Source organism: Lissotriton vulgaris, chromosome 6 (assembly GCF_964263255.1).
Source record: "Lissotriton vulgaris chromosome 6, aLisVul1.2, whole genome shotgun sequence".
Lineage (NCBI taxonomy): Eukaryota > Metazoa > Chordata > Amphibia > Caudata > Salamandridae > Lissotriton > Lissotriton vulgaris.
This window is the reverse complement of record NC_141694.1, coordinates 1,266,604,522-1,266,620,733: the sequence shown is the minus strand read 5'-3', so window position 1 is coordinate 1,266,620,733 and position 16,212 is coordinate 1,266,604,522. Positions and strand designations below refer to the sequence as shown.

General features: G+C 48.2%; 1 protein-coding gene across 1 annotated transcript in view; it reads right to left on the bottom strand.

Annotated features, from left to right (window-relative positions):
• WASF1 (WASP family member 1) overlaps positions 1 to 16,212 on the bottom strand; it is a 435,184-nt gene that overhangs the window by 47,770 nt on the left and 371,202 nt on the right. The window contains exon 5 of the mRNA XM_086927387.1: positions 4,264 to 4,381. Within this exon, the coding sequence (XP_086783513.1) occupies positions 4,264 to 4,381 (118 nt within the window). The remainder of the gene's footprint in view (positions 1 to 4,263; positions 4,382 to 16,212) is intronic.

The window sequence follows — 16,212 nt, the reverse complement described above, 5'->3', positions numbered from 1 at the left end:
GTCTCGGTGCTGTGGTTCCGTCTGAATCCGGATTGCAACGGGTCTAGGATGTTGTTGTCCTCGAGGTGGCGGGTCAACTGTATGTTGGCGATTTTCTCAATGACCTTCGCCGGGAAGGGCAGCAGGGAGATGGGGCGGAAGTTCTTTAGGTACTTGGGGTCCGCCTTGGGCTTCTTGAGGAGGGCGTTGATTTTGGCGTGCTTCCAGCTATCCGGGAATGTCGCTGAGTCGAAGGAGATGTTGATGACCTTTCGTAGTTGGGGTGCGATGGTGGCGTCTGCTTTGTTGAACACGTAGTGTGGGAAAGGGTCTGCTGGTGATCCCGAGTGGATGGAGTTCATGATCTTTTGTGTCTCGTCATCGTTGACGTGGGCCCAGGATGTCAGCTGGTTGGTGCAGGTGGTGTTCGGGGTGGGGTCTGTCGGGGTGGGGTTTGTCGTGGTCGGGGCTGGCGGTGCGTTGAAGCTGTCGTGGATGTCTATGATCTTGCGGTGGAAAAAAGTGGCTTGTGAGTCGCGCTGTTCTTGCGAGGGCGGGATGCCGTTGGTGTTGGCGCTGGGGTTGGAGAGTTCCTCGACGATGCTGAAGAGCTCTTTGCAATCGTGTGCATTGTTGTCCATGCGGGCTTTGAAGGAGGATCTCTTGGTTGTTCTGATGAGTTGGTGGTGTCTGCGAATGGCGCCCTTGTGGGCAGCTTGGTTGTCTGAAGTGCGGTCTTGGAGACATTTTTTCTCTAGCATCAGGCATGTGTGTTTGGAGGTCTGGAGTTCTTCGGTGAACCAGGTAGCTTTCTTGCTGTAGTGGTTGCTGGAGGGTTTCTTTAGCGGGGCTAGGGTGTTGGCGCTGTCTTTGATCCACTGTCTGAGGTTTCGGGCGGCGGTGTCGGGGTCAATGGGGTCGGTTGGAGGGTCCAGGGCGAGGGTGGAGGTCAGTTGGTTCTCTGGGATTTTGCCCCTGCAGCGGCGAGGTAGCTGTTGAGTGTGGTGGTGCGTGGTTGCCTTCTTGAATGTAAAGTGGATGCAGTTGTGGTCGGTCCAGTAGAGTTCGGCGGTGTGGTTGAAGGCGACGTGGGTGCTTGTGGAGAAGATGGGGTCGAGGGTGTGGCCGGCGGCGTGGGTGGGTTTGGTGAAAAGTTGTCAGAGGCCGAGGTTGGCGAGGTTGTCGATCAGGGTGGCAAGTTGGTGTCGTTGTTGTTTTCTAGGTGGTAGTTCAGGTCCCCGAGGAGCATGTAGTCTGTGGAGGCGAGTGCCTGGGTGCTGGCGAGGTCGGTGATGGAGTCGTTGAACAGGGCTCGGGGTCCGGGAGGTCTGTAGACGAGTGTTCATCTGGGAGTGGCGTTGGGGTCAGTGTGGATCCGGAATTGGAGGTGTTCGGCGGAGATGAGAGAGTCGTCTGCGAGGGTATGGACCTGGATTGAGGCCTTGTGGACGATGGCTATACCTCCTCCGATTCGGTTTGCGCAATCCCTGCGGGTGATCTTGTAGCCGTCCGGGATGGCTATGGCGATGTCCGGTGCCGAAGATTCATTCCACCAGGTCTTGGTCCGGAATGCTACGTCTGGGGCCGTTGTGTTGAGTAGGTCCCAAAGCTCAACGGCGTGTTTGCATGCGGAGCGGGTGTTAAGGAGTATGCAGTGGAGGTGGTTGGGTCCGCCTGGAGGCTTGGTGGTTCTGTCACAGAAGAAGCTGCAGGTGTGGCAGGAGAAGGGTCTGTGGGTGCGTTTCTGGGTGGCGTGGAAGCAGCGGCGGTCCCGGATGGTGTTGAGAGCGAGGAGGGCGCTGCCGTTGTAACGGAGTCTGGCGTTGCGGGGGCGCGGGGTCCAGGGGTTCTGGCGCTGGGCACGGTCCAGGCACAGACGGGCTTGCTTTTGGCCCGCCAGCGGCACGTCTGCTGCGCGCGTCTGCTGCGCTTCCGCGTGGCGTCCTCCATAAGAGGCGAAGTGGGAGGGAGGAGCAGCTGGGAAGCGGGCGGCCTATGGTCGTAGGGGAGCGGGGACGTGACGGGGAACAGAAGGCAAAGGGGGCAGGGCCGCAGGGGAGCAGCAGCGGGAAGCGGGGGAGCAGGGGGTACAGAGGGCAAGGGGCGCTAAGGGCGCCCACAGAATAAAAACAAAGCAAAATCGAAAAAAAACACAATAAATGACCGACAAAAAAAGGCACAAGCAGTCACAAAAGGCACAAGCAGTCACCAGACCACGGAAGCACACCAGCGGCGGGCTATCGGCGGCGGCAGCAGGGGGCAAGAGTCACGGGCGCACAGGGAGAGCCGTGCGGCGTGGGGGACGACCTGACCTGCAAGCAGGGTCAAGGATCGGCATCAGACCCCAAAGCCATTATACGACTCTCCATACACTATTTTGCAGATCTCAGATGAGTTTATCCAATATTACAGCTGCTTTTGAAACTCTAGGTGCCCCAGCTGCAACAACATGTGTGTCGTTTGTTGTCCACTGTCCTGTGCCATGTAACTCAACTGGTAACACTCAGTGGTTACTGCACACAATTGTATTTGGTGCCACCCAGTGATGTTTGACATACATTGATACAAACAGCACCCTTGACTATCCAGATTGAATCCATCCAGATAAGAACTGTCTGGGTGAGGACTCCATGATGAAGCTTGCCAATGATAACCATAGTGTCTAAGAGTCATTTTAAAAAGGAAAGACAGACCTCCTTTGTTGGTAAGAAGAGAAACCAAATAAAGGCTGAAGTGAAGTCAGTCTCTGTGATGATGTGACAAGCTAAAATCCACGACCACCGATGTTTTAGTCTTTCCACGCTATACACACTGCTGGCCTTAAGGCTAAAAAAAATACAGGGTCACGCACTTTAATGATTTTTCCTATCAGCCTTATACCCAAACGGCAGATTAAAAAAATTTGTAAAGACCCCTAGTAACTATGGCAGAAGGATGAAGACCAGCACCCAAAGACTGAACAATGTGCAAAACAAATTATTTCAGTCAAAAGGGAAGATTTGGACTACCTATGAGAGGCGCACCCACACACAATGATGGCAACTTGAAGACTATATGCCAAAATGATATTGACAAATACTATTTTCAAAGCAACCAATTTGGTACATCGTCTTGTAAGTGCGGACAAACTCTTAAGTTTCTATAGCATAACCAGAACTCCACAAGCATCAGAAGATTGCCAAACAGGTGGAAAATTTCATTTTTAACCCTCCAAGAAATTATCCACTTCATGAAACTTAAATAAGGAAATAGTACCAGGTTTTAATGATAGGCCATGCAAACCCTGAAGGAGCAAAAATTGAGTAAATAAAAAATAGCAAACAAAAGAAACGAATATTCTTTAAATATATCAGTTTCTTGAAGGCAGGTTCAAATTTCCAGATAATTTTTATTGCAGATGGATTTGAATGTGGAACTTGCCCTTAAACCATGGCAGTTTAAATTGAGAAGTCTCTGGAATTCCCTAATTGGCTCTATTCTGCCCATGCAGTAGGTGTGAACAGCACAGGTTAATTTGTGAGTTCTTATGAGCCACTCTACGAATGAGTTGGGTGGGGAGAAATGGTGCAAATATCCCTGGACGGTTTTTAAACTGAATCATTGCGCGAAAATGGTTGACTGTTGACCACACTAATGTAAGCTGCAAAGGCATCTTGCACTGTCCTAATGGGTGTCTGGACACAATGACGCGAATCGATCAAGCCAATAGCATTCCAGCTCTCAAAAAACAACAGATGAGTCTGTCGCTGCAAAGGCCCATATGAACATACATTTTTGTAAGCTGTGTTCCCACACTGCATGTCTAAAAACTACTGTTTGGGAGACAAGTAAGTTTGGTTAGTAAAGTTAAATTCTGCTATCGTAGCAGTCTTACTATTATAATGTGAACATTCCACGTTTGGTAATAAACAAAGGAAAATGAAGGATTGTGAAATCAACAAAATTGTGTACTCTTCAAAACTCAGAAAACATTTTCGAAGCTTTCACAAGGCCAAAATATACGTGCCATGCCATCAAGCCTTAAATCTCGCTGCCAGGACTCTCTACTAAATCTTGCATCATCCCAGGCCCCCATTTTAAACAGGAATGCGTTCCTTGTTGGTTCAAGCCATGTTAAATGCACTGCATGTTTATTGCTGTTGCGCATCACACCACTAGCTGGGGCTTGAGTGTGCTTTAAAATCTTTTAAACGATGAACTAACAGGAATAAAAATAGAACATATCAATACTTGGCCTATACACCTCAGCCGGTATTCCACCAACCGGGGCATGAACTAAAATACCTTCTGTTTTCGCTTTTCTTTTCTCTTGTCCTCTGTGTCCTGCAGCATCTTTTCTTTCCACAGATCAAAGAAGTACGATGGATTGGTGTAAAACTTCAACCCCTCTTTCCCGTCATCTCTGGGGGTGTAATAAAAAATGGCAACTAATTTGAAGTATACGATGCAAACGACAATAACACAGCCATCAATCAAGAGTAAGCACTTTAACATCCACAGGAGTCTAATATATATATATATATATATATATATATATATATATATATATATATAGAGAGAGAGAGAGAGAGAGAGAGAGAGAGAGAGAGAGAGAGAGAGAGAGAGAGAGAGAGAGAGAGAGAGAGAGAGAGAGAGAGAGAGAGAGAGAGACACACACACACACACACATACAGGAATGACGTAATCACAATATATTATGCTGTCCAGTCTAAGTTGTTTTCCTCTAAATAATTAAAGAACCAACATTTACATGCAAAGCCAGCGACAGTAGGGCCTACAGATATGTGCAAGGACAAAGGGTTGCCATGATTAACACAATAATAATAATGAAAACGTGTCAGGTCTCCACTGCGCTAAAGACTCAACAAGGCATCACTTGGGTGTTAGTACATTTGAATCCAGTAGTAACCACTTATTGCCCTCACATGGCCTGGAATCGAACCCTCGGGGTCTTGCGGGAGGCGTCCAGCTGTAAGATCCTTAATCTTTGACCTACTTACCCTACCAGTCAGCGAACATTCGTGTTAAAGGAAGAACTGGGGTGGAAAGGACTGGACACCGTAATAGGAATTAAAGTTCACATCACATCTGACACACAATGCGTTAACAAACAAGTGCACTGTGTCCCAGCATTATCATCAAGTATTATTTTCTCTACCAGGGACGGCGATTAACAGGATAGGATAATCGAACATTCCGTATGTGATTTAATTCGTAACATGGGAAAGCATCGCCACCTCGTGGCTGGAAGTGGGAGAGATGCGAACGCTACGGTTTAACACCTGAATACCTCATCTGCATGCCCTCATACTTTTTTTTAATTCTTTTTTTTTTAATTAATTACTTTATTGGATTTTTTGTGTGAAGAAAAACAACCACTAACAAAACATACAGAAACCTCCGCGAAACATTAGATAAATACGGTGCATTACTATCCCCAAGGTGAACATATATGAGTACATGTGAACATTATAACATCGGGCCAGATGAACAAAGCATTTAAAGCATTTTTCCAGTCGCAAACAGCCCGATTTTCAGAAATAGGCCGTTTGTTTTCTTAAATGTACAAAATGTGATTCGTTAACTTGTTACAGAATCGCATTAGGCATTTGGATTCGGTAACTTGTTATATATAGAATAGCATTTTGCTTTTGCAATTCAGTATTTGGAAGTGGCGTGGGGCGTCCCTTCCAAACACATAATCAATATGGTATGCATTACTGTTTTGTGGATGTATTCCAGTCACAAAACAGTAATAATTTACCACCAGTTTAAAACTGGTGGTAACCCATTTGTAAAGGGGGAGGTGTCCCCAAGGGACCCCTTTTCCCTTGAGAATGTAATTAAAAATATTTCTTAAGATCCCACGGACCACTGCCTACTCTTAAAAAATGAAACCTCAAGGGTTCGGTTTTTCTTCGTAAACACATCCAGTTTTCCTTTAAAGAAAATGGTCTGCATTTAGAAAAAGAAAAAAAGTTGCTTTATTTAAAATCAATCACTGACATGGTTGTCTGTTGACCTCAGCAGGCCACCATCCCTGTGATGGCTGTGATTCCTAATGGGTCTCAAATTGCAACCTATCCCTGATTAATATTCATGAGGTAGGTTGATCTGCACCCACAAAAAATCCCTACATGAAACTCCATGAGTTTCATACATTAGGAATACAGATTTCCTACTTGCGATTCGGAAAGAATTGCATAGAAGAAATCAGTATTCCTAATGTTCGTACATCTGGCATAATTATTCCCCAGTCTCAACTATACCAACACAGGCAGTACATCAGCTATCATGCCGTTTGAGGGCAGAGTCGGAATTCATCAAACATCTCGTCTGTATAATACTCAACCCAGCTTCGCAATATTTTTTCATCCTTTTGAGACCAATCCCTGGACTCAGACAGGGAGTTCCAGATCTATCTATGACCCTATTCCTACCATTCAAGTTTGGTGGGAGTCAATTCCTCTTGTACTCAGTGATGTCCCTTTTCCCCAGAGTGAGGCTTCAAGAACAGCTTCCGTTATCTTGAAGATCTCCAACAAGAATGTCCCTAAAGTCGGGCATGTGCACACTCTATGCAGGAAGTTTCCAACATATCAGGCACTCTGGCAAAGGACCCTGGTGGAATTGTTTCAATATAGGAACTCAAAGCAGCCCTGGCAAATTTTGTCAAACCAACCCCCATATGGTGCGTAACGAGTTAGGCTAATCACTAGAAGGGAGGGTTTGGGGGCAGCCCCCACTCACAAGAAAATATGGAAAGAAAATGGCAAATATGGTACATTCTACAACATATTTTTCATTATATATTAAATTTTACTAGCTTTTATAGCATAGTAAGAAATGACCTTACAGCGCACCAGGATACCAAGTCACACCCACAGACATTTTTACGGAGAACACAAAAAATATGTCAAGCATAACCATGATTTTAAGTATAACTTAAGTACACACATTAACTGTTAAGGACAGCAAAGAAGCTGAGTACACAATGAAAGACCATTTGAGAGATGAAATGAGTTACTTACCTGTAACTGCAGTTATCCAGTATTGGTATCTTTCATAGTCTCACATGCCTGAATCATTCCCCGTCGTCGAGTCCACGGTACATTAGTAAAGTAATGTCCCATTATACATAGACAGGAATAGGCCTAAGGCCTCACATTAGTAACATATCCAGGTCCTTTTATGATAATGACCAAACTCTAGAGAACAACCAATCAGCTGTCACCACCCTCTGGAACTTTCCTGGAAGGAGCTCTAGTCCCTCAGATTTTCATAAGCACAGTGCTATATAGAGGTACAACTGAGAGTACTAGGTGAGCCCTTCCAAGGGAGGCGTGTGGGTTGCATGTGAATCTATGAAAGATACCAAAATTGGATACCTGCAGTTACAGGTAAGTAACTTATTTCCTATCCAGTATTAGGGTATCTTCCATAGATTCACATGCCTGAATCAGAATAGAAAGCAATAATGAGCACATTTCCTTTTGTACAGAAGCCATAAATGCACAAGTTGATAGAAAAGTATTTTCTTCGAAAGGAAGGTAATAATATACATATAGGCCCAGTAAATAAACATATCAATGTTAAAGTGCAGAGCAATAAGTTGCAATTATGGCAAAAGTTATAGAAGTAACAGAGGAATGTGAGTTTAGAAAGAGAGAGAGGTTTGTGGGAAGGAAGGAAGGGTCACCTTTATTGAAATAGATGACGCAACACCACCTGTCCCACCGCAGCATCCTTCATTAGCTCTGAATCCAAGCAGTAATGCTTGGTTAATGTATGCAGCGTCTTCCATGTTGCCTCTCTGGAAATGTCTGTGATAGGCACACCCGCAAACAATGCCATAGAAGTAGAAACTGCCCTAGTGGAATGAGCACAAATTCTTGATTGTAAAGGTTGACCAGCTTGTGGGTGACAGAAGACAATAGCACCAGAGATCCATCTAGAAATACTTTGTTTTGTAAGGGGAAAACCTTATCTAGGTAAACTGTAGGCCACGAAAAGTTGGCTGGACTTGCAGAATGCTTTTGTCCTGTCAAGGTAGAATTTAAGGCAGCGCTTCAAATCCAACAAATGTAGAGCTCTTTCAGCTGCTGTTTGAAGATTTGGAAAGAAGGTCTTTAACACAATAGGTTTATTAAGGTGGAAGTCCGACGGGACTTTGGGTATAAATTTCGGGTTAGTATGAAGAATCACCTTATCGTTCTTGAATTGAAGAAATGGATCTTGTATTGTAAATAAGTGAAGCTCACTGACTCGTCTTGCGGATGCAAGGGCCAGAAGAAGCGTAGTCTACTCTGTGGCAAAGGTACTTTTGCTTGTCACTGTCGGAACTATTGTAATAGATAGTCCTTTGGGAACTCTTTTTTTTTCTCTCTTTCTTTTAATACTTGTTAAGGGGAAGGTGTTTGTTATCAGGGGGCTCCTTCCACTTATCTGCATACATGGGCAAAAGGAAATGGATGGATCTCGCGGGAGGGGCACCTGGCCCGACTGGGGGGGGGGGGCGGTCAAGAGGAAAAAGGCCAGAAAAGCTCCTAAGAACCCCTTTATTTCCATAACCCTTGACAGAATTGAGACTCTGATTGATGAGTGTGAGGGTATTTTGTCAGAAGATTCCATTCTTCCTTCTGCTCCTACTAGTAATATTGTTAGGAGTTGTCCCCAAATTGCAAGCCCATTACCCGATCATTGACTGTACCGCAGATGTTCCACAAACCTTTAAATAAACACGTTGTCACAAGGCCTGAGCTTGGTTGCCCTAAAACTGTTCCTAACCATCTACCGCTAGAGCCTTTAGTGATCTCCTGCACAAACCGCTACTCTGTATTGGCTGATGCCATAGATTGCAAATGCTACTTACCAGTATGCATCTGTTCTTGGCATGTAGGGCTGCTGACATTCATATCTGTGCATAGATCGCCGCCTAGTGTTGGGTCCGGATGATTGCACATTGTTGTCCTGGAAGAGTCTTCGTAGTATTACGAGATAGGTGGCTCCTCCCCTGGACTACAGTGCGCATGGACATCGACTCCATCCCAGATTGTTTTTAGCCATTGTGGCCAAGATGGAGTGAAACTCAGTGAATGATGACCATGCCATGAAATGATATGTGAACACTGCAGCTGCTACAGGCGCCGGGGAGGAGGGCGGGCGATATGAATGTCAGCAGCCCTACATGCCAAGAACAGATGCATACTGGTAAGTAGCATTTGCAGTTCGAGGCATGTGGGCTGCTGAATTCATATCTGTGCATAGAATACATAGCAGTCCCTCCATTAGCGGCGGCCGCCCGTGCCAGCTGCAGCAGTTTGGAAAAGTGTCTTGAGAACAGCCTGCCCTACAGCTGCCTGCTGTTTGGAGTGCACGTCTACACAGTAATGCTTAGTAAATGTATGTGTGGTAGACCATGTGGCTGCTCTACATATGTCCTCTAAGGGAATGTTTCCAAGGAAAGCCATAGAGGCCCCCAACTTTCTGGTGGAGTGGGCTCTTGGTGGAATTGTAAGAGTGCGTTTTGCCTTTGCATAGCAGATTTGAATACATTTCACGATCCACCTAGCAATACCAGCCTTGGAAATAGGGTTACCTTTGTGATGTGGCGCAAAGGCAACAAAAAGCTGCTTAGTCTTTCTAAAATCCTTGGTCCTATCAATGTAATACATTAGGGCCCGTTTAACGTCAAGGGTGTGGAGCATCCGCTCCGCCAGTGACTCTGGATTTTGAAAGAACACCGGCAACTCAATGGTTTGGTTGATGTGGAACTGAGACACAACCTTGGGTAGAAATTTAGGGTTAGTGCGGAGCACTACCCTGTTTGAATGAACTTGGAAGAAAGGCTCTTGCATTGTGAGGGCCTGCAGCTCACTAACCCTCCGTAGCGATGTAATTGCTACCAGGAAAGCCACTTTCCATGTTAATAACTGAAGTTCGCAAGAATGTAGTGGCTCAAAGGGAGGACCCATCAGTCTTGTGAGAACCACATTGAGGTTCCATTCCGGAGCTGGTGGAGTCCGTGGCGGAATGACTCTTTTGAGGCCTTCCAGGAATGCCTTGATGGCAGGCACTTTGAAAAGTGAAAGGTGCTGTCTATTTTGGAGGTATGCGGCCATCGCAGACAGGTGAATGCGAGTGGAAGTATATGCCAGATTACACTTGTATAGATGGAACAGGTAACAGATGATGTTCTGAATGGAAGCATCTAGTGGATTAATGCTGTGGTTTGCGCAATAGATGACAAACCGCTTCCATTTTGCCTCATAACATGCTCTAGTAGTGGGCTTTCTCGCCTCCCGAATGATGTCCATGCAATTGGGAGGAAGGTTAAGGTAGCCAAACTCTAGGACTTCAGGAGCCAGATCGCCAGGTTGAGCTGTTGCGGATCTGGGTGCTGAATGTCGCCATGGATCTGCGTCAGAAGGCTGGGTGTGAGATGAAGCCTTTGATGTGGTACCACGGAAAGTTCCAGAAACGTGGTGTACCATGGTTGGCGAGCCCATGTTGGAGCAACTAGGATGAGAGTCATCGAGTGCTGCCTGAGCTTGCGCGCCACCAGCGGTATCAGAGGTGCTGGGGGAAAAGCGTACGCAAATCTGCCTGACCAGTTCATCCATATCGCATTGCCCTGCGATTGCGGGTGTGGGAACCTGGCGGCGAAGCTTTGGCATTTTGCGTTCTCCCTTGTGGCGAACAGGTCGATCTCTGGATGACCCCACCTTTGGAAGTACGGTTGGAGTACTGATGGATGTATCTCCCACTCGTGCATTTGGTGGCTGTGCCTGCTGAGCAGGTCCGCCATCTGATTGTCCTTGCCTGGGAGATGTTCTGCCATGAGGAAAATGTTCCTCTGAATGGCCCACTTCCACATGCTCTGAGCCAGATGAGACAGCTGCGGAGAGTGCGTGCCCTCCTGTTTTTGAATGTAGTACATGGCCGTCATGTTGTCCATCCGGATCAACACGACCTTGTTGCACAGATGTACTTTGAATGCCTTTAAGGCCATGAAGATCGCCATCAGTTCCAGTACATTGATGTGCATCTTCTTTTGCTGTAGTGTCCATAGTCCCTGCACAGTGTATTGGAGTACATGCGCTCCCCATCCCTGGAGAGAAGCGTCCGTTGTCAGGATAATCTGCGGCACAGGCTCTTGAAACGGTCGGCCCTGGCAAACGTTTTGTGGATTCCACCAATGCAGAGAGTTGTATGCCCGACCGCTCACCAACACTAGGTCTTTCAACTGCCCGTGAGCCTGAGTCCACTGACGTGCTAAGCACTCCTGAAGCGGACGCATATGTAGTCTCGCGTGTGGGACTATGGAGATGCAGGAGGCCATCATGCCTATCAACTGCATGAACACTCTTGCTGGAAGCGAGTGTTGAGGTCTGAATCTTTGGATCAGTGACTGAATGCTGTTGACTCTCACTGAATTCGGCTGCGCAGTGGCCGCCAGAGTGTTTATGGTCGCACCCAGATACTGCCGTATGTGGGCGGGCTGGAGATGGGACTTTGGGTAATTCAGTGAGAACCCCAGATCGTGCAGAAGGTGAATGGTGTGAGACACGTGGTCGGCGCACTGCTGGGCCGACTTCGCTTGAATGAGCCAGTCGTCCAGATAGGGGTAGACGTGGATGTTCTGACGTCTCAGATGCGGCGCCACCGTCGCTAGGCACTTTGTGAAGACCCTGGGCGCTGTTGTGACCCCAAAAGGCAAAACCTTGAACTGGTAGTGCTGGTTTTGAATGGTGAACCTGAGGTACTTTCTGTGTGAAGGATGCAGTGGAATGTGAAAGTACGCATCCTTGAGGTCCAGAGTTGCCAGGAAGTCCCCTCGCTGAAGCAGTGGGAGAACCTGCTGCAGCGTGAGCATATGGAAATGTTCTGACAGAATGTAAAAGTTGAGAGGTCTGAGGTCTAGGATGGGCCTGAGGGATCCGTCCTTCTTTGGAATCAGAAAGTACAGGGAGTAAACTCCTGTACCCCTTTCCTGCAGGGGCACGAGCTCTATTGCTCATTTTTGCAGCATGGCGTTGACTTCCTGCTGCAACAAGTGCAAGTGCTCGCCGGACATAGGACGGCTCTTTGGGGGTATGTTGGGTGGAGTGGATGTGAGCTCCAGACAATAACCATATTGGATAAGAGATCTGACCCACCTGTCTGTGGTGATGGACTTCCACACGGGCAGGAACTGCTGGAGTCTCCCCCCGACCGGTGTTGCGTGGTCGGGGGGCAGTGACAAGGCGTCACTGTTTGCTAGCGGTGGAGGACCTGGAGCTGTTATTACCACGTCCTCTGCCTTTGACGTTGTTGCCACGGTATCCACCCCGACCCTTGTTGGTATAGGAGGGTTGGGTGTTACTCTTATAGAATTGCGTGGACTGTGACACTTGACCCCTCGAGGTGCCTCTATTATTGGAGCGACGAAAGGAACCACCCCGAAACTGCTGGGACTGCAAGGCACCCATAGACTTAGCAGTGTCGGTGTCCTTTTTCATTTTCTCGAGGGTGGTATCAACTTCTGGGCCAAACAGGTGGTCTGGGTTGACAGTTTGGTTCAGGATGGTAGTTTGAATGTCTGGTTTGAAACCGGATATTCTGAGCCATGCATGTCTACGCAGTAGAACACTAGTGTTTATTGCTCTTGAGGCGGTGTCAGCCACATCCAGAGCGCACTTAATTGAGGCATTGGTGATAAGCTTCCCCTCCTGTATCAACATTTCTCCTGCTTCCTTATATTGATCTGGCAAGTGCTGTAGAAGGGTCTCTAGAGTGTCGTAGTGTGCCCTGTCGTAACGCGCAAGTAGCGCCTGTGTGTTGGATATGCGCCATATGTTGGCTGCCTGCGCAGCAACGCGTTTCCCCGAAGCCTCAAAGACTTTTGATTCCTTGTCTGGGGGAGGAGCATCACCCGTAGTCTGTGAGTTGGCTCTTTTGCGAGCATTGGAGACAACCAAGGAATCCAGAGGCAACTGTCCTTTGATGTATGTTGGATCAGTGGGCGCTACCTTGTACTTCTTGTCGATACGTGGGTTGACGACTCTTGCTCGGGTGGGCTCCTTGAAGACCTCTGGCGCATGTTTCAACACCCCTTTTAGCATTGGCAAAGTCTTTACAGTTTTTTCAGCGACTGAAAAGGTGTCAAAAAGAAAATCGACGTCTACTGGGTCAGCATGGAGATCGACGTCATGGTTGGCTGCCGCTCTTTCAATTAGAGCATTGAAAGCTGCAGAGTCCTCAGTTGGGGAAGTCTTTGCTGAAAAGAGCTGAGGCTCCTGTCCTGAATGCGGGTCCCCAGGGTCGCCACCAGCAGACCAAGGCTCAGTCACATCCTCTGGGTCTGAGTAGACTGGATAGGCATACTCATCCTCGTTGTTACCATCACCCTCCTCAACATTAGAATGAGTGGGTGAAAGTTCATGGCCTTGTGGTGATGCAGGCTCCATAGGGGCAGAGGCACCAGCAGAGTCCATCTTTTTCTTAAGTGGGATTTGGAAATGTTCTAATGCCGGTTCAGGGGTTATCTTCCTTTTAAGGAGAGAGAGCTTGCCTGTATTGGCGTCGACGCTCTTCTTCTGCCAGTGGTTGGTGGCGTGGGCTTGGAACCACCAACGATGCCTTCGGCGTCGAAGATAACTTCAAGGGCACACCGGCCCCAGGTTTTGCCGTGAAAGCCTTCGGCGCCGTCTTTGGCGGCAACGTGTAGAGAATCGGCGTTGTCGTTTTCACCGGTTTTTGGATAGGCTTGGGCGGCACAGTGGCTTTGGCTCGACTGCCGCGGCCCCCTCCCTAATACGCCCTAATACGCTGAAGGGACTCTGTGACCGAGGCGGAGGGACGCACTGGCTCGAGAGAGTCTTCTGAAGCTGGTTTTGGGACGGCGACCAATGACGCAGTCTTCGGAGCCGACGCAGCTGCCCCCTTGGCCTTGTCGAGTGGAAGCGGGGCAGAGATAGACTTGGGGTCGTCCTGCCGCTTCTCCGTGGCCTTTTTATGGTTGTCGACCTTCTTGGTATCGATGCGACTCTTAAGTGCGTCATCCAACTTCGGCGCCGACGCAGCCGCGTCGGTCGTCTTTACCTTCGGCTTCGACACCGTAGTCTTCGGGTCGGCCATTTTGGCGTGGCTATTGAGCTCGACGGCCATCTTGGATTTCTTCGGCGCCGAGGCCTCCGAAGTCTTCGACCCGACAAGTGCGACTTGCGCTTTCGGTTTCGATACGTATGGCGTCGAGACCGATGGTTTCACTTTCGGTTTTTGTACCGTGAGTGGTGCCGTATCAATGTCCGTGGCCGGGCCGGAAGGCGGAGCCGTGGGACGGGAATCAAGGCTTTGGGTAAGGCCCGAAGGCGATCCCTCGGCCCGGGCCTTAGAATGGGGGCTGGCCCCGGAGTCAGTGTGAGGAAGCTCCTCTTCCGAGCTATCCTCTACGGTGGCAATGGCCCCGTCGTGGTCCCCTACCTCCTCGACGACTTCCTCGAAATCCTCGTCTTCTGCGTCGTAGTCTTCCTCGACCTCCGACGCCGGGTTAGATTCTGTGATATCTTGGATAGTGTCGTCGCCGACATCCTCCGCATCGAAGATGTCCGTCGGAGGGGGTGCCGATCGCTGGGCCTGCAGTCTCGCAGCTCGGCGGGGCTTGAGTGTCTTTTTCGACCGGAACTTGGAGCAGGCCATACACTTGGCCTCGTCGTGGTCCGGCGACAAGCACTTATTGCACACTGGGTGCACGTCGATATGTGGGTACTTCGAGGCACACACCGGACACCTCTTAAATGGACTTCGTTCCATGATGAAAGTAGTTTGGAGCGTCGTGTAGGCCCGTCCGCGCCGAAAGCACGCGGAAGAGCAGTGTTGGTTCGGAGTCGATGAAACAAACGAACCCGAACGATAAACAATACTGACGCGAGTCCTAAAGATCTTTTGGTCTCAAGTAAAATAAGTTAAACAACTATCGATTCCGACAGAAGGAACCGAAACACATCCGAACCCAATGGCGGAAAAAAACAATCTGGGGATGGAGTCGATGCCCATGCGCACTGTAGTCCAGGGGAGGAGCCACCTATCTCGTGATACTTCGAAGACTCTTCCAGGACAACAATGTGCAATCATCCGGACCCAAAACTAGGCGGCGATCTATGCACAGATATGAATTCAGCACCCCACATGCCTCGAACATATTGGAAGAATCAGGGAAAGAGGCAGATGCTAAAGTCACCATCCCGGTTGGGACTACGGAGGAATCAACCAATATAGGGACCCTACATGATGTTGTTCAATCTATTGCCTCTCTTAGATTGGAATTAGGTGAGATGAGGTTGCTAATGCAAGAACTTCTTAGTATTGTCAAGAACCCAATTAGCAACCTCCATCTCAAGCAGCTGGCAACACCGCTTACAGAGAAGCGTTGCGGGAGCCAAAACAGATGGTCTTAAACGCCAAAGCTGCCCAGTCGTTTATTCCAGCATTGCCCTCTGACCTAGGTAAAGATCATAGACAGTCAAGTAGACCAGTGGATCATAATTTAAATAAGCCGACAAACCAGTTTTTAGCAGAGAATCCCCGCCATTCTATTATCAACAGAACTGCCCCTCACTTAGCACGTACCAACCCAGGCCTTGATTTACCACCCCCATCACACAATGTCCAACTCCTACATATGAGTAGACAACCAAGAGTTTACATGGTAAATGTGCCCAAATCACACATGCAAGAAGATGAGGGTTCTTTGATCAACAAGGCCACACATTGGATCCGCCATGTAAGGGGGTGTCAGTCCTTGATAAGGGAGGACATATTAAGGGCCCAAAGAAGAGGGTTAGGGGAGAATTGTACAGATATTATTGAGTTAACTCTTACCAATCATACGCTGGCTGAGGGCCTGTTAGCACTTGATTTCAGAACCTTTCCTCCAGGTTTCTCCGCTATCCAGTTTAGGAGGTTTCCTACTATGGAAAGTGCAAGAAGAACTGACTCCGCCAATAAATCAATCATGGTGGGGCATTCCGCTCTAGATTCTAATGATTGACTGTCTTATAGCAATTATCCCATTAGTACCCATGCTGAAGTCCACAATGGAACCATAACATCCTCCCACCTGCCAGCCCCGGTTAAGATGAACTCATGGTATTTAATAACAATCTTACAGGTGATCCTGCAAGGGTCGGGAACTTTCCCCACCCTCCCATGGCCCCTGGTATTTTAGTTGCCCAAATGGACACCCCAGCAAAC